Source organism: Chrysemys picta, chromosome 1 (assembly GCF_011386835.1).
Source record: "Chrysemys picta bellii isolate R12L10 chromosome 1, ASM1138683v2, whole genome shotgun sequence".
Lineage (NCBI taxonomy): Eukaryota > Metazoa > Chordata > Testudines > Emydidae > Chrysemys > Chrysemys picta.
In genome coordinates this window covers 154,638,054-154,657,793 of record NC_088791.1, presented here as the reverse complement: position 1 = coordinate 154,657,793, position 19,740 = coordinate 154,638,054, and the positions used below count along the sequence as shown (strand labels likewise).

Here is a 19,740-nt window from a genome sequence, read left to right as displayed (position 1 = left end):
CAGCAGATGACACAAAATGTAGATCAGGATCCAGAGCTGAAGTTTTTGGATATGGGGTTTTGGATTCAGGCCCATTTCTACACAGCATCCCTGAGAAAACTGACACGAGTGGGTGAGATTGTTAGGAGTCATGACACGAGACAATGCAGTGGAACCTGGGTGATAGATGAGCTCCTGGTCCCAGCCATTCGCTTTGTGAGGTGGAGCTGGGAAACTTGGTCAGTCAAAACAGTTGAAGGAAAGGGCCTACAGGAATGCACCTTTGCTTATTGTGGTTCCCAGCCTTCCTCCTCTCAGCTGTTTTTCCTAGTTCCCACTTTAGCTCTCAACATTCTCCAGTTCTGAAGTGATACAGATTCTTTTCTTTTGTTTTTGTTCCAACTTGACAGTGGAGGGTGTCTGAGAGCTTATATGTCTCAAACTGAACCCGGATAAATTGCCATGTGAGGAGCGGGTATTTCATTTCCCCAAAGCTGTGTCTCAGGGTATTATCTATGGTAGTCCAAATGGTACACCTAAGGTTTTCACTCACCCTCTCATCCAAGGGATACCCCTATTTCAAGAGCTGTAAGGACTCCTTGTTATCTATTTTGCTGTAGCAGGTGTTTGCTATTTATTGCAATACTGTCTTCACTCCCATTCTCCTCTTTCTGCGATGTTCCTCTTGTATAGGAATGAGGAAAGTTGCCATTCTACGTGCAACAAACTAATTTCAACTCTTTCCCCTTTCTCCTGTCCTGCAGTCCCTCCTGTGGTGACCTTGACCTGTGACAGTAAAGGGACCGCTGTGTGCAAGGCAGCTGCAGGGAAACCAGCTGCACAGGTCTCTTGGGACCCAACCGGAGATCCCAGGACTGAGCTTGAAAATCACACAGACGGGACAGTGACTGTGCTCAGTATATACAGCCCTAGAGAGACCAGTATAACCTGCCTGGTCTCTCATCCGGCTTGGAACACGAGCCAATCCAAGGAATGCCCATCAGGTAACAGAACACATCTCTTTTCTCTATTTAATCTTCATTCATAACTGATAAACTATGTGCTCCTCTGTTCACCAGCTCCAACAAATATTAGTGAGACTGTTGAGCGTGTGGCAGGGCCCTTGCGAATTCAGCCGACCATTCCAGTTTGTGTCATAAAATGTCTAGAGAAGGAAATCTATAAAAGCTGCAGAAATACTCTCTACAATTTAAGACTGAAGTGGGGCCTTTTTCTTTTCTCCTTTCCATACAAATGTCTAACCTGGAGGACTGGGTCGGTTAGGGGACTGTTCAATGGCTATGAAGCCTTTCACGGTGACGTCACCAGGTCACATTTGGCCCAGCTTGGTAGCGACCAAGAGTCAGTGACAGGTGTGACATCATGACTTGGGCCATGAAGACTCAACTATCCTACTCCCTCCAGGTCAGGGTTGTGGTACTTTATTGGGAGTGGGGAGGCATTGATGGGACTGGAGTTACAATTGTCACTTGCTTGTATGGACAAGACATTCAACTGAAAGAGAAGCATAAACAAAATGTGTTGGGATGCAAATACAAATCCTGCCACCGGGACTGTGAAAGGAGATGGGGAGGAGAGCACATGCTAGTGTCTGGACACCTAAAAAGGGTAACAGTCTCGTAATCTTAACGGTAAATGGCTGTTATCTGGACTACTTTATTTATTCTCCTTGCTCTTTTGCTTTGAAGTCATATAGGAGATAGCTTGAATGGTGAGATATGCAGAGTCCATCAGAGCAACATGACCTAGTAGTTATAGTGCATGATTGGCCATTGGGAGATATGGGTTTCGTTTCCAGATTGAAATCTCCCGGCATGACCTTTGACAAGTTATTTAACCTTTTTGCCTCAGTTTCCCCTTCTGTCAAATGGGGATACTACTTATTTTACAGGCAGGCTGTGAGGTATAATTAATATTTAAAGCACCTTGTGATCCTCAGGTGGACACAATAAAGGAATTGATCGGTGAGGAAATAATTGAAATGGTGATTCTCCCTCTTTAGAAAATCATGATTCTCTCTTATTAGAAAATGGAAACACATTTCTTCCATATTTCGCCATCTCTGTTGGTCTCCAGGGCATCTTCTTCATTCTGGCTTTCATTTTCCTCTGTAAGGTTCACCGTGGCAGGTATGTATGACATGTCACTAAGGAATCAGTTTGTCTAGAGCTGAGCGGAAACTTAAGGTGTTGTTTGATATGAGATCAGATGACATCCAAGCATCTCTGATTCTGTTACGTTCACACAGAATGTGGCATGATGCGGCACAAAGAGGCACGATGTATCTAAGTGAATGATACACTGGTGGAGGGGGTGGGCATGGGACACATAAGATGCCACCCCCTGTGTCCAGGGAAGGTTCCTGTCAGTACGGAGAGCTGGCAAAGTAAAAGCTGTTCTCTACGAACTACAGAATCTCTCAATCTGCTTCTTTGAGCCAGCACTTTGGGTGATCGGTTTCCCTACCAGACAGATGTCACCCAGCTCTGGAGAACGGAGCAGGACTGTCCTGTCAGAAGGTTAATAAAGCTGAATCAAGCAGCAGAATCTTTATTCCTTTGTTGCGTGAGGGACGCTGCTGGCTGGAGCTACTCTTCAGTTCCATCAGACCTTGCTTAAACGCGTCAGAAGGATGCAGTGCCAGGGTAAAACAGCAGGGAGCGTTGTATTTAAATATAGACAATTTGTAACTGGGACGTTCTTTTCCTGGTGTAGGTGGTATTCCAGGAGAACCCCTCACTCAACTCCTCTTCCCCCTAGTCCAAGCTCCAACTGCTTAGCCTCATGTCCTCCTCTTCCCTCAGAAGGGGATTAGTTCATGTAGCGTAAAGTTTATGTTAGGATATAGATATTCAGGCCTGTCTGTAAAGGCCTATACTTTAAGAATGTAGGTGTATTCTTATCACTTAGCTAGTTATAGAGATATAAAAGAAAGAATCAAAATCACTGTCTGTCCGTGTAAGGGCCTTCTCGTACTGTGACAGTCTGAGGCTCTGTTCTTAGCCTTTGGCTAAGCAGCAGAGGCAGCCATAAGCTGAGAAGTGAACGGTCACATCCTCACATTGCAAACCAGTCACATGGAAAGAAGGTGCTACGGGGCTGTTAGGAATACAATCCTGTCCTGCTATTCCTGTCACCTCCAGAGAAAGGGAAGAGCCTAGAAGATGTAAAAGGAAACTTAGTTTGATAGCATCCTGTCTGGCAAGAACTCACTTATCAATAGCTGGGATGTGAAATCCTCGCTTCTGTATTGTTTTGTATGTTTATTTGCATGGTCTCTGTCTGGTTCTGTAATTGTTTCTGTCTGCTCTATAATTAATTTTGTTGGGTGTAAACCAATTAAGGTGGTGGGAAATAATTGGTTAAATAACCATGTTACAATGTGTTAGGATTGGTTAGTTAAATTTCAGTAAAATGATTGGTTAAGGTATAGCTAAGCAGAACTCAAGTTTTACTATATAGTCTGTAGTCAATCAGGAAGTAAGGGGAGAGAATGGGAACAGGGAATGGGGGTGGGGAAATTGGAATCATGTTTTGCTAAGGGGGGAAGGGGAACAGGGAATGGGAACAGGGATGGCTCTGTGGTGTCAGAGCTGGGAATGGGGACACTAAGGAAGGAAACTGGAATCATGCTTGCTGGAAGTTCACCCCAATAAACATCAAATGGTTTGCGCCTTTGGACTTCGGGTATTGTTGCTCTCTGTTCATGCGAGAAGGACCAGGGAAGTGAGAGGGTGAAGGAATAAGCCCCCTAACAGCTTACTCAGGGCAAAGCTCTTATCCATCCAGAGGACCTTGCCTCCACTATTCTGCTCTCCCAAGGGGCTCGGGGCTCCCACAGGCAGGAGTAGGGTCTTCACAAATGTAGAGTCAGGAGATCAAAACATCAGAGTCAAGAGCCACCCAGTAAAGGATCTGAGAGATGACGTTTAGCCTCCTTCTTGATGACTTGAGGAAGAAGAGGTTCATTAGTTGTGGATTACAGACTCTCTCAAAACCAGGGCCCTCCTGCTCCAAAATATGCGGTCTCAGTGGCCCAACCTAACAATGAAGGTAGAATTTGTTATACTTTTTTCTGTCTTTTTTTCCTCTTTTCCCTTCCACAGAATTTGTTGTTAATCCAAAATCCCTGAGTCTACTCCCACACACAACGTGCAGGTAAGGAAGAGGATGTAAGTCAAGATGTCAGTAAATCTGAGATGTGCTGCCAAAGTAACTGGGAACAGTTTTATATTTTAAGGGAAGCTGTCAGATTTTGCTCTTGCTGCTTTCTGCAGGTGCAATTGTGTTCCAGAAACTGTCACTTGACACAAAGCAGGACAGAGTCCATCTGTGCTCCGAATATCAAGATTCAGACTTGTAATATGTGCCTGTAGCGCACTGCCACAGTCAAGACTCAAACTAGCGTTCTTGTGATTCAAAAAGCAGCAGCTCTGACACTTCTCCCTGATCGTGCCAGGAAGAGCTGTGCTGAGTATAGCTGTGATACACCTAGTGGTTTTACAGCAAAGTGGCTGGGGGAGGGGGTTGTTTTGAAAGTTTTTCTTATTGCTCTAAATGAGAAGCAACTTTTTAAAAATTTACAAAAGGAAAGATGTCATGTAACAAAATGGACTGTGAATCTGGAAATTTCTGAATACCCTTTAAGGCTCCTTTATGGCCAGAGCAGTATAAAGAGTCCTTAGCAAAAATGAGAGCGAGACCCACACTTTAACAATAGTTAACTCTGATGTAATCAAATCATGTTACAATACAGGTGAGCTGACTAAGGACAGGAGAGGGAAGACGGGTCAGTGGTTGGAGTGCTAGCCATGGGCTCTAGTGAGCTAAAGTCAATTCATTTGTCTACCACAGACTTCCTGTGGTGACTTTGAGCAAGTCACATAGGCCCAGAATTTTAAAGGTATTGAGGCATTTCTGCCCTCAGCAGTGCAAGATCTGATTGAGGAGCCCAAGTCTCATTTTCAAAAGGCATTTGTGCATTTAGGAGCCTATATACGATTGTACCTTAAAGACTAACAAATTTATTTGAGCATAAGCTTTCGTGGGCTACAGCCCATTTCATCAGATGCATAGAATGGAACATATAGTACGAAGATATATATACATATATATATATTTATATAACATATGGCAACTTCCACCTTTTCATGTTCTCTGTATGTATATATATCTTCGTACTATATGTTCCATTCTATGCATCTGATGAATTGGGCTGTAGCCCACGAAAGCTTATGCTCAAATAAATTTGTTAGTCTCTAAGGTGCCACAAGTACTCCTGTTCTTTTTGCGGATACAGACTAACACGGCTGCTACTCTGAAACCTAAATACTGTTAATTGTTTTTGCTGACACATCATGAAATCCTTATTAGCATAGATTGGAACTTAACCTTATTTTGCAGTTTTAGCCTGGGTTATTATTTATTACTGGTTTACAATAGAACCTCTAGGCACCAACTGACATCAGGGCCCCATTTTGCTCAGTATTGTACGAAGACATAGTGAGAGGCCGTCCCCAAAGATCTTATAGTCCAAATAGGTAAGAGACAGAGCATTGATGAGAAAACAGAGGTGAAGTAAATGTCTCCAGTTCACTCAGCAGGTCAGTGACAGAACCAGGCACCAATCCCAGTTTTGAGCCCCACTCCATTGTGCTAGATACTAGACCATGCTGCCCTTGATAGCTCTATCTGTAAGGCAGACATGCCATCAACTGTTTCCATAGCATCAGCCTGTGATCATTCATATACCCGTGGAGCCCTGCTCCCTGCGTTTCTTACATTTAGGGGAGGGGAAACTTTGTTGCTCAGTTCACACTTTTTAAGAGTCCAGAAAGAACTTTATTTCCCAACAAATCCAGTCCTGGTGCTAATGGTTATTGCCTTGGATTTACTAGGATAGTATTGAGCAGCAGGAGTTGGAGCCCTACGCCAGCTACGTGCAGAAGGAAAACATGATCTACAACACAGTGTATGAAGTAACAGTGAGTGAAGAACTCCCACCAGGGCTCCAGTCAGCAACATGAGAATCCAGCTGGGCCCGACTCACCACCTGTGTGAAGAAGGGGAACAGGTTGCAGGGAAGATTAATGATACTGGATTCCTTCCAGAAGAGCATCTCCATCACCAAACGCTTTCTTGATGAGATTCTGGGAAGCAAGGATCTGCATAGCCACTGGGTGCCTCCAAACATATCTGCCTGCTGATCAATTCCTCTTGTTTCCTCTTTCCCTTTTTGTCACCCCCATCCCCATCCTGGGAATTGAGTAGCACTGTGAAGGCCAGAGTGACCTGCTGCCATTGGTTTCACCATGGACAGCTCTTGTGCTCACAGGTCCCCACTGGCTGCCCTGACTTCAGCAATCCAAACATCTGACATTCGCTTTTGGGCATTAGTTCTGTGTCACTTTGGGAGGGGGAGGAGGAGGGAAACACCAACTGACCAAGTCTACTGTAATAGTAAGCGCACTGGTCATTAGATGATAGACCAGCTGGGATGGGAGATCAACAAAGTATCTCCTTATCCTCCCAATCCTGAGAAGAAACACTCTCTATTGAGGAGGTCCATTGGGTAGGAGGATGGTTCACAGACAGGCTGAATAACTTGTCAGGTCTCCCATTGAACACAAAACGTTTTCTATAGTCTGTACTTACAAGTCATTCTCATGAATCTTCTCCTGGTGGAATCTCCTCCTTCAGGAAGCACAGGCATTAACATACTGCAATAGCATAATGGTCCAGCCACTCCATTAATCTGTTTCTAACAGTGGCCAATGCTAAATGTTTCAGGAAAAAAAGCAAAACACCAATAATGCATCTACTGGGATTGTGCAATAATGGACCAAGCCAGGGTAATTTCTTCCTGACCTCAGCTGGTACTCAGTTTATCTTGAAGCATAAGGCTTGCTGGCCCTTGTAATGTTTATTTTAGCTAATGTTAATTGGAGAGGGTGGTTTCAATTATGTGCTGATACCATTCCTTGAATCTTATTAAACTATTTTGTCTAAGTATAATTGCAGCACAAGGTTAATTTACCTCATATAAAAATGAGTTTATCCATTTCAAACGTGTTATCTTTTAATTTCATCAAAGTGCCTCCTGTCCTTGTGTTATGGACAGAGGTAAATAGGACAAAGCAGTTGTCCTCTCTACCAGGGGTGGGTAAGGGAGCAGGGGGTCCTGGGGGCAGTCAGGGAGGAGGGGGCGGTTGGATGGGGTGGAGGTTCTGCGGGGGCAGTCAGGGGATGGGGAACAGGGAAGGTTGGGAGGGGATGTGGATAGGGGTTGGGAGGGCAGTTAGGGAACAGGGAAGGCTGAATAAGAGGGTGGGATTCCAGGGGGCAGTTAGGAGCGGGAGGGTCATGGGAGGGGGTGGTCAGGGGATGAGGAGCAGAGGGCGGGTGGATAGGGGGTGGGAGTCCCAGGGAGTCTGTCGGGGGCGAGGGTGTGGATAGGGGTCGGGACAGTCAGCGGACAGGGGGGCTGGATAGGGGGCAAGGGTCCCAGAAGGGGGCGGTCAGGGGACAAGGGGCAAGGGGGCATTGGATGGGTCGGGAATTCTGAGGGGGGCAGTCAGGGGGCAGGAAGTGGGAGGGGGAAGAGGCCAGGCTGTTTGGGGAGGCACAGCCTTCCCTACCCAGCCCTCCATACAGTTGCGCAACTCTGATGTGGCCCTCGGGCCAAAAAGTTTGCCCACCCCTGCTTTAGACTGTAATACGAGATGTTGAAAATTGTGATCCCCCGGTAGCCTTTTATGACCCTCCTGGTTGAGAGAAACATGGCTCTCTATTGGTCTCCTTTCCAAGCTGCTGTAAATAGCCCTAGACTCCAACCTTTCCTCCTATGGAAGAGCTACCCCACTCCTCAATCTCCTAAACACACCTGTTGCCCTTCTCCATTTCTGACGTGTCCTTTTTGCGTGGAGGTGGCCAGAGCTGGATACTGAATTCACGGTGATGAAGTACCTTGGGCTTGGAATTTCCCAGGAACCTAACAGAGTTTAGCACCCAACTCCCAATGGATTGCAATGGGACATGGCCACCAAACTCCTCTGGGCTTCTTTGAAAGTCCCAGTCATCATGGAAGTGATGCTGTCATAATGATCTGTTGCTGTTTTAATATAGCCAGGGATTCATTCCCTTTTTTGCCCACCGCTGCGTGTTGAGCAGTCACCCTCACTGTATTGTGAACAAGACTGATTTTTTCCCCTTGAGACTACAGCTGTTGTAGATCAGAGCCCAGCTGTGTATAGCAGATTTCCTCTTTCAATGTACACTACCTTGCATGTGTCTATATTGGATTCCACTTGCCAGCCTGTTGCCCAGTTACCAATTTTGTCAGGCCTTTCTGGAGTTATTCATATGCCTTTATCTCCTTGATTAAGTCAATTTAATTTTTTCCAGGGCCAGTCTCTTGCTACTATTAAACAGTCTGGTTTTTCTCACTCTTTCTGGCTCTAGGTTATGTGAACTATCCATTCTTTGCACAAAAGCCACATCTCCCACAGCACCAGAGCGCTTAGGTCAGGGAGTCCCACCGGCTGCTTCTGCAGAAGGCAGCACTTTGCATTGACTTGGGGGCTAACCACATCCCTCTGGGCCTCATACTGTGTTAGCCAGCACAGCAACTTGTCCCCCCTCTGTAGTGCTAAATAGGAATGCTGCCCTGTAGCAGCATGATTGTTTAACCCAGGCCAGGACTTAGTCAAACCTTGTATGGTAAATTGTACAGCGCAGGCTCTCATCCTGACTCTGTGACCTAGAGAGCCAAGACGCTTGACTATTCGCATGTGAGTTAAGCATCTTTACTACACACAAGTCCTCTCTTTTCTCTGATGTGAAGAACATCACCAGTTTGGGGTGGAGTTTCTCCCTGCTCTTTTCCTCCATCACTAGTGGACCATGCACATTCCTTTCCTTGCAGTTCAGTGCCACTGTGCTGAAGCCATCTTCCTAGCAAGCAAGGGTGTTAGTACATTTAATTTTGCTCAATTCACTGTTACTTAGTGGATCAACCACATGGGCTTCCTAAACCAGCTCAGATGTTTCAGCGTCACAATAGGAGACATTGCCCTTGGTATGTTCCACAATGGAGCTGCTCCAAGAAACAACTACCTTCTCAGTGTGTGTGTGTGTGTGTGTGTGTGTGTGTATATATATATATATATATATATAATCCCCGGTGACTGATTATAAGGTTAGTTCCAGCAGTGCAGGTAGGGCAAGTCCAGTCCGGCTCAGTCCACCGTACCAAGATATTTATAGCTGGTATGGTCTTGTAGAAAGGAGGTCAAGTGGCGTGTCTACGGAAAAGTTGTAGTTTGCTGGTTATGATTATGCTGTCTGTATTGTGTATCATTTTTGCATTTGAAGTTATTAATATTGGCTATGTACTTGTATCTCAAGGGGTTTGATTCTAAGTAGCCTCAGTGAAGCATTTAGTCAGCTTCTTGAGAATGGGCACTTACTGAAAATAGTCCTATCAAGAAACACTTAACTGACAATGGACTTTGGGAGATGCCAATCCACATCTGAGCTTTCCTGGGAATGTTCAAACTAACATGTAAACAATGGTGTTGGCCTGCAAAAAGGTGAATCATTCATGGACATGTGACTTGCCCAGGTGACTACAAACTCCATCTTGTTGCTGTGATTTTGCACAGGAGAACAAAGGGGTTTCCACCCACCCTTTTATTTTTCCATAAAAGGCCCTGGAAACCCCTCCATTTTGTCTTCAGGTGGCTCAAGAGATGGCCTCTCCACTCCCAAGAGATGCCTGAAAGAAACTGGAACAAAGGACAGTAAATACAGGGTATGAGTGATTGCTGGACCCAGATTAGGAAGGAGTCCAGTCTGTGAAAGAAGCTTATTGGAACATCTCTGAGGGTGAGATTTCATCTGTAATCAGTTTCTTAATGTATTAGGCTTAGACTTGCGTGTTTTCTTTAATTTTGCTTGGTAACTTACTTTGTTCTGTCTGTTATTACTTGGAACCACTTAAATCCTACTTTTTATATTTAATAAAATCACGTTTGCTTGTTAATTAATCCAGAGTAAGTAATTAATACCTGGGGGGAGCAAACTGCTATGCATATCTCTCTGTCAGCATTACAGAGGGCGGACAATTTATGAGTTTATCCTATATAAGCTTTATACAGAGTAAAACTGATTTATTTGGGGTTTGGATCCCATTGGAAGCTGGGTGTCTGGGTGCTAGAGACAGGAGCACTTCTTAAGTTGTTTTCAGTTAAATCTACAGCTTTGGGGCACATGGTTCAGATCCTCAGTCTGTGTTGGAGCAGACTGGCATGTCTGGCTCGACAAGGCAGGGTTCTGGTGGTCCAAATTGGCAGAGAAAACAGGCTCAGAGGTAGTCTCAGCACATCAGGTGACAGTCCCAAGTGGGTTTCTGTGATCGAACCTGTCACACCCATGTTCTGCTCCTTTCCCTGCTGCAGCGCCCGGGAGAGGGAACCGCAGCAGGAAGAGGAGTAGAACATGGGGCCACCAGGCAGCCCAACGCCCGCAGCTTCTCCGGTGCCACTGTACTGCCCCCAGCCATGTCCTTCGGCGGGGCTGCTGTTGTACACTGACAGACAGAGGAGATCCTGAGTGGAAGGGCTAAGGTGATAGAGCTGCGCTGGAGGAGCTGCGGGCATAGGGCCGCCCAGCAGCCCCACGTTCTACTTCTTTCGCCAGTGTAGCGGGAGGAGGACAGAGCCCCACCCTCCACGTAATGGAGGTGGATGATGGGGAGGGGATGGGGAGAGCGTGGGGGCCCTGAGATGGGGGTGGTGAGGAGTCACATGGAGGGTCACGTGAGGAGGTCACGTTCCCCATCATGCTGCCCCCTGTAAGAAATGGATTCCACTTGCACCACTGGTACAGCCAGGACTAGAACCCAGAATGGTCTCCAGGGAACATCACATTTGAAACTTCAGAGAGTTCAAATGTACACAAGTTTTCAGAAAAAGTGTAACCCCCCCCCCCATCTTCCCATCACTCCTCTCAAAAAACCTTTAGCCCTCTTTATAAACCAGAAAGCAGCAGAAAGACGAATGAGCACAATTTTAAAAAGAAAATCCTTTGCCGGTCTCCTTTAAGAGTATGCTTTCTTTGGTAAATTGGCTTTAACTTTAAAATGAAGATACTACAGTTTACACATATAAAGCGTGTTTCATCCTGAAGGATTCCAAAGGAGTCTACAAACTGCTGTAAATATGAGAAGTATCTCAACCATTACTACAATGCAGCCATCTCTGAGGCTGAATACAGCAGCTGTACACAACTGCTCAGCAATTCAACCGTTTTAGGACAGAAAGTGAAGAACAGTAACATCACATCAAAATTGTGGGGTGGAATTTGGCTGGGCAAGATGTAGCGGCACAAACAGTTTTTTTGCCACCCCAAGCGGCGAAGCGGGGGGAAAAAATAAAGCCCTGAAGACCCCAGACATGCCGCCCCAAGCACCTGCTTCCTTTGCTGGTGCCTGGAACCGATCTGCCCTCAGTCCCGTGTTGCGGGGCAGAGAAGAAAAGTTTTTCTGGTTCCCTCTACTCCTTAGCAAGTGCCTGCTCCTTCTCCTGCCACCCAGCTCCCAGCACAGCGCACAAGTCACAGCACTCCTTCCCCGGAGACACACACACCTGGGTAATGGCGCCAATGAAAATAAAGGGCCCAGCCCCAGCAGGGCATGTGTCCCACAGTAGCACCCAGCCCCCTGCACAGGATGGGACAGGAGCCAGCGCACACTGCAATCGCCTCAGTGCAGTCGAGGGGCCACGTTAAGAGTTTGGTCCCCATGTTCCCCTCCCCCGTTAAAGAGCAGAAGAAAAGCTCCGGGGTATCTAATCGGTGAAGGGCTGCACCCGGGGAGCCCCTGAGCGGGGCGGGTCCCTCCGGGTCCCTCCCTAGAGCTGCTGGTGTCCATGGCAGAATCTCTCCCCTCCCGAGAACGGCTGCGTGTTGGGGAGAGGGGAGGTGATTAGAGGGGATCTTTGTAGCTGGGTATTTATCCCCTCCAGCCTCTGGGCACTATACACTGCAGGGGCCCCAGCGCGGCGGGCAGGGCTGGGGGGCAGGCGGGGCTGCACTCCCCTCCCCTATTGCTGAACACACCAAGGCAATAGGGCGATGGGTCCTTGCCCCCGCACGGAGAGTGGAGGGGCCTGGCAGCCTGGGCTCCCCGCCCCGCAGGGCGCCCGGGTCCTCCCCCGCCCGCCTCAGGCAACAGGAGCAGCAGCGAGGCCGTATTGGCGAACACACCTGGGCGCGGGGCGGGTCTGGCCAGAACGGGCAGCGCGAGCAGGGAGGGGGCGGGGCTGGGCCTGGCGCCGTACAACAAGATGGCGCCGCCCACAGCCCAACTGGAGGCGGCACTGGGAGAGGAAGTGAGGTGCCGCGGTGACTATGGCGGACGAGGAGGAGGACCCGCCGGTGAGTGAAGCTGCTAGGCCTGGGGGACCCGGTGCCGGGGAAATGACTTCGGGGATCACCGTGGTCCGGCCTTAAAGCCTGTGAGCTCCCGGGGGCCGCTGGCTGGGGCTGAGGAGCTTCTGAAACCCCCCACCCGGGCTGCAGGGGAGTCACAGGCGTGGCCAGGGTCCCCTTCGCCCGGGCTCAGCCCCGCGCCGCGGCGCTGGGGTTTCCTCGGGCCCCGCAGGGAGACCGGCTCCCTCCGCCCCCGCTGCTGCCGCGCCTGGCGGGGACATGGAGAGACCGTCTGCAGCAGCGCCGGGAGCATTTCTCTGTCTGGAAACCAACCTGGGGCCTTTTCCTGCTGCTTCCCTGTACTGGCTGCTGCCCCCACTCTCCAGCTCGTACCCCCCCCCCACCCCCCATACACACTGACACACACACAAAATGTGAAAAGTCACTGGTGTTGCAGGTCGCCCCCATTGCCCTGCCCGGGTAGGGCTACTGAGCAGGGAGCTGGAACAATGTGTATAGTGGGGGTGTTGAGAGACATTGAACCAAAGTGTAAATCCTGGGTATGATGGGAACCACTTCAAACCTGGGGTGTGCAGCCACACCCCTAGTTCCAGCACCTCTGATACCTTTTGACATAGTCTGTTTTCTGCCACGAACTAGAAGCTCCTTTCCAGGCTGACTGTTATGAGTACAGAGATTGAGAGACAAGGTGGCTGAGGTAAATCCATCTTGCCAACTCCAAATGTTCAAAAATCATGGGTCATGCTCACCAAAAATCCTGAGATTGACTTTAAAATCACGAGATTATGTAAAAATACTAATTTGGTATTCCTTATTTGCCTTCTGCTTTTTGAGCCTTTAGGGTGCACTGGGGGTCATATTTTGAGGCTTTCTCCATAGCCACAAGGGCTAGAAACTTTATTTTTTCTTTAAGAATGAAGGTGGAAATCATTACACATCCACTTGACTCCAGGAGCTGGGGCTTTAAAGAAAACAATCCTTCTGATGAGAGTGGTGACACAATTATGAGTTGGCAACACTGGTTCTTGGACCAGCTTCTCTTGGTGAAAGAGACAAGCTTTTGAGTTTCATAGGGCTCTTGTTCAGATCTTAAGTACAAATAGTTCACATGCTCAAATGGAATTCATAATTAGACAGACATAAACCCCACACTGTAATACTGGGATGGCTTGGGGCTCTGTGGGTGTGGGGTGGCTTGGGAGACCCTTGTGGGAGGGCGGAGGGAAGGGGCTCGGGCTGTGACACCACCTGGGCCTGTCTGCTATGCTGCTGTGTCTGATTTCCCTCTCTGGTGTCTGCCTCACCCTAGTTTGAAGAGGACACTGAGGAAGCCGGAGGAGGCCCAGATGGTGGGCAGGGCAAGAGGAAGAGGCTGTTCTCCAAAGAGTGTGAGTTGACATGTCTGCTATGTCTGGGTCGGTAAGGACCCCGACCTTAGGCTCTCTGAGAGCTGCATTTGCAGCATACCAGGGCATCCTTCACTCCTCTGGGGATTATAGTCTGTTAAATGAGGATGTAGCTGTAAATCAAAATAAGCCAGTCAAGGTGACAGGCCCCAGATCTCTGTGGGAGTCTTGTTATGGAACTTGTAATACATCTCGCTGCAACTGCGAAGAAGGCAACAGGCTGTATTGCTGCCTAATTAAAGATTCACAATTTGGATTGTGTAGTCCAAGCACCCATAGCAGTGGTCCCCAACCTTTTTGTGGCCAGTAGCACATTCATGTTTTCAGAAGAGTGTGGTGGGCACCAACAATTTTTCAAGGCTTATTTTGTATTTGTACATTAAATAATACGAAAAACATCATATTTAATATTACATAATATATGAATCCAGAGAGAAGCCGTGAGGACGGAGAACACTGGTGCCCGCAGCCCCGGAGTACTTTGTCCCCAGAAGGCGCGGGACCCCGGCTTCTCTCACCTGCTGGGCACTAGGCGGGCCCTGCGCCTGCCGGGAACAGAGAACACCGCGCCCGCAGCCTGAGTTCTCTGTCCCAGTCAGGCATGGGGCTGCAGCCTCTCTCCCCTGCTGGGCACTAGGCGGGCGCACATAAATACCCCGGCGGGCGCCGTGGCACCTGCAGGCACTGCGTTGGGGACCACTGACCCATAGCATACCACAAGGAATACGATCCCTCAACACGTTCACTTTGGAGACAGGCACCTAATGTTAAGTCCTGGTGACTGATCTGTGATGATGATAATCATTGTTAGCTGAAAAATGAAGCCCTTTGAACCTGTTCAGAAAGCACTTTAACTACAAATCACTTTCATCACTGTTATAGAAACTGTTCTTGGGACACATAGAAACAGCCATCTTAGATCAGACCCAGGTCCATCTAATCCAGTATCCTGATCCTAGAGTTCGCTTTCAGGCATAGTTCTGGTAGTACTACATGTACTGTGTGGATTTCAAATGGTTGTTACTAATATGGTTTCTGTTGACAACCCATTGTTGTTAGGGATGTAAAAGCTTAACCAGTTAATGGGTAAGCATTAGGCTTACCGATTAACCAACTTTAACCATTAGGCCAGGCTGGGCCCGGCCGGCCATAGCAGCGACTTCGGTTAACCAGTTAAACCATGTCAAGTATCAGAGGGGTAGCCGTGTTAGTCTGGATCTGTAAAAAAGCAACAGAGAGTTCTGTGGCACCTTTAAGACTAACAAATGTATTGGAGCATAAGCTTTCGTGGGTGAATACCCATTTTGTCAGATGCATGTAATGGAAATTTCCAGAGGCAGGTATAAATATGCAGGCAGGAATCAGTCTGGAGATAACTGATCAGGATTAAACAAAGACTGTGACTGGCTAGCCAACTACAAAAGCAGTTTCTCCTTCCTTGGTGTTCACACTTCAACTGCTGGCAGAGAGCCTCACCCTCCCCTGATTGAACTAACCTCGTTATCTCCAGACTGATTCTTGCCTGCATATTTATACCTGCCTCTGGAAATTTCCTTTACATGCGTCTGACGAAGTGGGCATTCACCCACAAAAGCTTATGCTCCAATACATCTGTTAGTCTTAAAGGTGCCACAGGACTCTCTGTTGCTTTTTACAGTTAAACCATATAATTGTAATTGTTTAACTGGTTAACTTTTTAAACCAATATTTACATCCCTAATTGTTATCTACCTATATAGTTCCATCCACATGGCATCTGCATGCTATTCTTACCACAATTCTATCATGTTTGGCATGCACAGACTTGTAGACTTGAGTTTGTTTGAAGAACTTAGTACATGTGCTAAGTGTGCTGCAAAGCTGGAACAAGGGAGCTCTTTCAGTCATTCCATGTTTTCTGTTTCCCCAGTAAGATGTATGATGTATGGGTTTGGAGATGACCAGAATCCCTACACAGAGTCAGTGGATATTCTTGAAGACCTGGTGATAGAGTTCATCACAGAGATGGTAGGTTCTATTAAGAAATCTGCTTAATTTGTTTCTGGACTGTAATGGCTAGAGAGAGCAGTGCATTTAAAAACAAATAACTCTTAGTTGAACAGCGATTAGGAAAGCCCTTTCTAAAAAAAGATCAATGGAAGGGAATGGGTTAGTTTTCTAAAGACGCTAAAAGTAGGCTTCTTTTTATTTTGCCCTAAAAAGATCTAAAAATTAAAAAAAAAAAGACAGAAGTTTCAACTATTAATAAAGGTCTTAAACTATTCCAATAACTGGCTGATTAAACATCTGATTTGCATCCCAGCAGTCACTAACCCTTCATCCTTCCAAGGTTGATAATCTCTTGCATTCAACAGTGGGTATAGCATTTTTAGATGATACTTTTAAAGGGGGAAAAAAATGCCCTGCATGCTTTGTGTGGACATTGGATCCCATTTCTATTGTTAGAGAAGATTTGCCTTGTTGCCCTTAGCCAGGGATTCATGAACTCCATTTTTTAACAGAGCTGTGTGTTTCCTCCTCCTGGGGTACAGGAGTCTTATATACCGTACTACCTAATTTCTTCTCACTAACTGCAACTCCCAATACTCGTCTCTGTACCTCATTTTGCAGGTTAGGCCTGTCCTCCGGTGCAGTTGCTGCTACTCTGATTTTTGGTGTCATCAGCAAGTTAGACAACAATTCACTACACACACACACACAATGAAGGCACAAAGCAGCTATGCAGGGTGCAGACATAGGCTTGGCTTGTGAATTTTATATATTATGTTTGTGACTTTTTTATGACAAAGCACCTTAAAACGAAGTGCTTATATGTGAGTTGCCAGGAAATAAGATTTCCAGATTTTATTTATTTGAGTTTTGGAGCGGGGTGCTTACTGACTGGCACAATAGATCCTGGTCCATGAACCTTGCTCATAGCTGCTATGGTATTGCAAATAGTAAATAACTGGTAGGAAACATTGCTGCTTAAAAGACTGGTTTTTACTAGTGTGAAAGGTAGTTCATGGACCACCTAGAAAGGCTTTCCTCAGCATAGTTTAGCTAGGATGGTGACTTTCAATCTCTGAAACTATTGGTTTCCTCTTCAAAAGTGCAAAGCCTAGCTTGTTAGAACTAAAGTGCAAGGGTACCATTTAAAAATAGTGTGTAAGGTAACTTACAAGAGGGAAAAGGGAGAATAAATTTCAGTGAAATCATTTACATTTTTTTTTTTTTAAAACAGACACACAAGGCAATGTCAATTGGACGGCAGGGTCGTGTACAGGTTGAGGATATTGTCTTTTTGATCCGCAAGGACCCACGGAAGTTTGCTAGAGTAAAAGACCTGTTGACTATGAATGAAGAACTGAAACGAGCCAGGAAGGCTTTTGACGAAGCAAACTATGGATCTTGATGCTTTTGTATTGTGCAGAGATGGTAAACATTATGGTTACATGTTATCCCTATACACTTTTGAGCATTTTTTGTTCAATACTGAGAAATTAACCCCTACTGCTTTGGGTTTGTGTGTGTGTGGGGGGGGGGGGGGGCGGGGGAGTGGGGTGTTAAATTTTTTTTTTTTTTTTTTTTTTTTTATGGATCTCAGTGCTGGAGTGTCTAAAACTGCATTTACTGGTTAGAATTGCCAGACAAGCCTGTAAATGTATCTTAATGTTTTGTATATTTTTAATGCTCTTTTATGCTATTTTAAGAAAAGGCAGGGGAGTTCAAACTAGAAGTGCTCTAGAAGTTCATGCTTGTTTGTAGCAACTCTTGTTTTGAGCTATGTACCAGATGACTTGAAAGCTAAATGAAAACAGATGCTTGGCAAATGTGCACAGTTCTCATTCGATTCAGATACCCTTCATCTGATCCAGCTTAGGTGGATTTCAAAGGAATAATTGAAAAGTTAGTGCCTGAACATCATTGTGTTTGGAGAGGTTTATACAGTGTAGTTAGTCCAGGTATTGACACTTTTTTGCTTTTCTGTGTCTTCTCTTTATAAGGGGGTATTTATGAACAATAAAATGTTTCAACAGTTCACTCACTTTTGCTTTGAGTCTGTGATGTTAAATATATTCAGGCACGTGAGAATATTTCCACATAAGGAACAAGAATTTATTTGCATGTCCAGTAGTCTTAGGCCCACAATGGGGTCTTAATCTAATATATATGAATGTTTTCATATAAATGGCTTTGCTTTTTTTGTGCGTGCTGCCAGATATTAGTGAGGATGCTGACTTTTTAGATTTAGCTTCAGTTAGCTGTGACTCTAGGCTCACCTTCCCTAGCTTTAACTGCACTCTAATAGTTCTTTCCATATAATATATTATAGAAAGACAAGACTGGGTTTTCAGGTATCTGTTAACCAAGAGAAGGAGGCAGCCAGGGATGAATAAACAGCAGGTTCCAGTTTCCTTCTGGCATAATAGATAAAGCTTAATGATTCTGTTCAGTCAGAAATAATTTTAATTGAATAGTTTTGTACTGCTGGAAGATGCAGCTGCTGTGGTATTTCACAGCTGGTTTAATGTTTGAAACATTACACTAGTGTCTTTCAAATTTAGGTTTAAATTCCACCAGTTGACTTACCTTTCATCCTTAAGACACAAATTGTTCCATATATTTAAGTTTGAGTGAGTCTCCTGCAGAAGACCGTAAACAGAAGTCCTGCCTATTTGGTAGGAACCACTACAAAGCCCATGGTGCTCCTTTTGAAACAGCAGGCATGACCATATTTATCCCTCAACCCACTGGTTCTCAACCTTGCCAGACTACAGTACCCCTTTCAGGAGTCTGATTTGGCTTGTGGATGGCAAGTTTCACCTCACTTAAACTACTTGCTTACAAAATCAGATATAAAAATACAAAAGTGGCACAGCACACTTCGCTTACTTATTTACCATATAATTATAAATCGATTGGAATATAAATATTGCATTTCAGTGTAGTCTATAGAGCAGTACACACCAGTCATTGTCTGTATGAAATTTTTAGTTTGTACTGATTCACTAGTGCTTTTTATGTAGCTGATTGTAAAATTAGGCAAATATCTCTAGATGATGAGTTTTTGTAGCCCCTGGAAGACCTCTGCATACCTCCTGGACTCCTGGTTGGGAACCACTGCTCTAACCCACTGGTGACATTTGTGATTTGTATATTGATAGCTTGTAAGTGCTGTTGAATCTTCTAAAAGAAAGGTGTTAAAAGTGTGAATTGTAGACTACTACATGGCTTCCCCCTGAAATTCTCCCAGCAATCAAACCACTAAGAAATAGACTACTTCTAAGATTGGCCTGCTGTATTACGCTGCAGGACTACTGAAGCCTATTGCCTGAACCTAGCATTTAACCTTGTAAATAACCGCCTAGAGGACTTTTGTAGAAATTTTAATTTATTTGTCTGCAAAGAAAACAAGATCACAAAACTTGTGGGGGGGGAAACCTTTATGCATGGTTCAGGAGTTGAGTAGTTACTCTGAAAGCCAGGGATCATTAAATAGAGAGCTATAGAACAAAGATATGCATGACTCTTCCCCCTTCCCAATCATCAGTCTTTAGATTTACTGTAATGTGACTTAATTCGAATACTTAACACTACTGGGTGTGGTGCTGTATAAAACGTAAAATATACAATGTGTCTATGCTGAAGCGTTTACAGGAGAAGTGAGGTAGGATACTTAAAGGTAGCTCAGAGGATGGAAGAGCAAAGTTCCCCCCATCTTATATCATCTTTCTTGTGGACACTATATTGTAAAGATTGGTTTTAAGGAGGAATGGCACCTAGATTTTGTGTATTATAGTGCCTAGCAGCTCCAGTTGTGGACCAGCAGCCCATTGTAGTAGGTGCTGTATAATTGGAGAGTATTCCATACAACCCCAGCATTCTTCTAGGTGAAAGCTGA

At 45.8% G+C, this 19,740-nt stretch overlaps 2 protein-coding genes across 3 annotated transcripts in view; both read left to right on the top strand.

The window, feature by feature from the left end:
* Positions 1-6,656, top strand: part of LOC112061697 (cell surface glycoprotein CD200 receptor 1-A-like) — a 61,934-nt gene extending 55,278 nt beyond the window's left edge. For both annotated transcript variants that reach the window (XM_065573633.1, XM_065573627.1), the window contains exons 3-6: positions 744-983; positions 2,027-2,129; positions 4,107-4,158; positions 5,898-6,656. In XM_065573633.1, the coding sequence (XP_065429705.1) occupies positions 744-983; positions 2,027-2,129; positions 4,107-4,119 (356 nt within the window). In that variant the 3' untranslated portion in view covers positions 4,120-4,158; positions 5,898-6,656. The remainder of the gene's footprint in view (positions 1-743; positions 984-2,026; positions 2,130-4,106; positions 4,159-5,897) is intronic.
* A 5,470-nt stretch (positions 6,657-12,126) lies between these two features.
* On the top strand, positions 12,127-17,879 carry TAF13 (TATA-box binding protein associated factor 13). The gene is made up of 4 exons (XM_065573611.1): positions 12,127-12,435; positions 13,760-13,838; positions 15,766-15,863; positions 17,080-17,879. Exons 1-4 carry the CDS (start codon positions 12,409-12,411, stop codon positions 17,248-17,250), a joined length of 375 nt encoding a protein of 124 aa, XP_065429683.1. The 5' UTR covers positions 12,127-12,408; the 3' UTR covers positions 17,251-17,879.
* Positions 17,880-19,740: the final 1,861 nt, after the last annotated feature.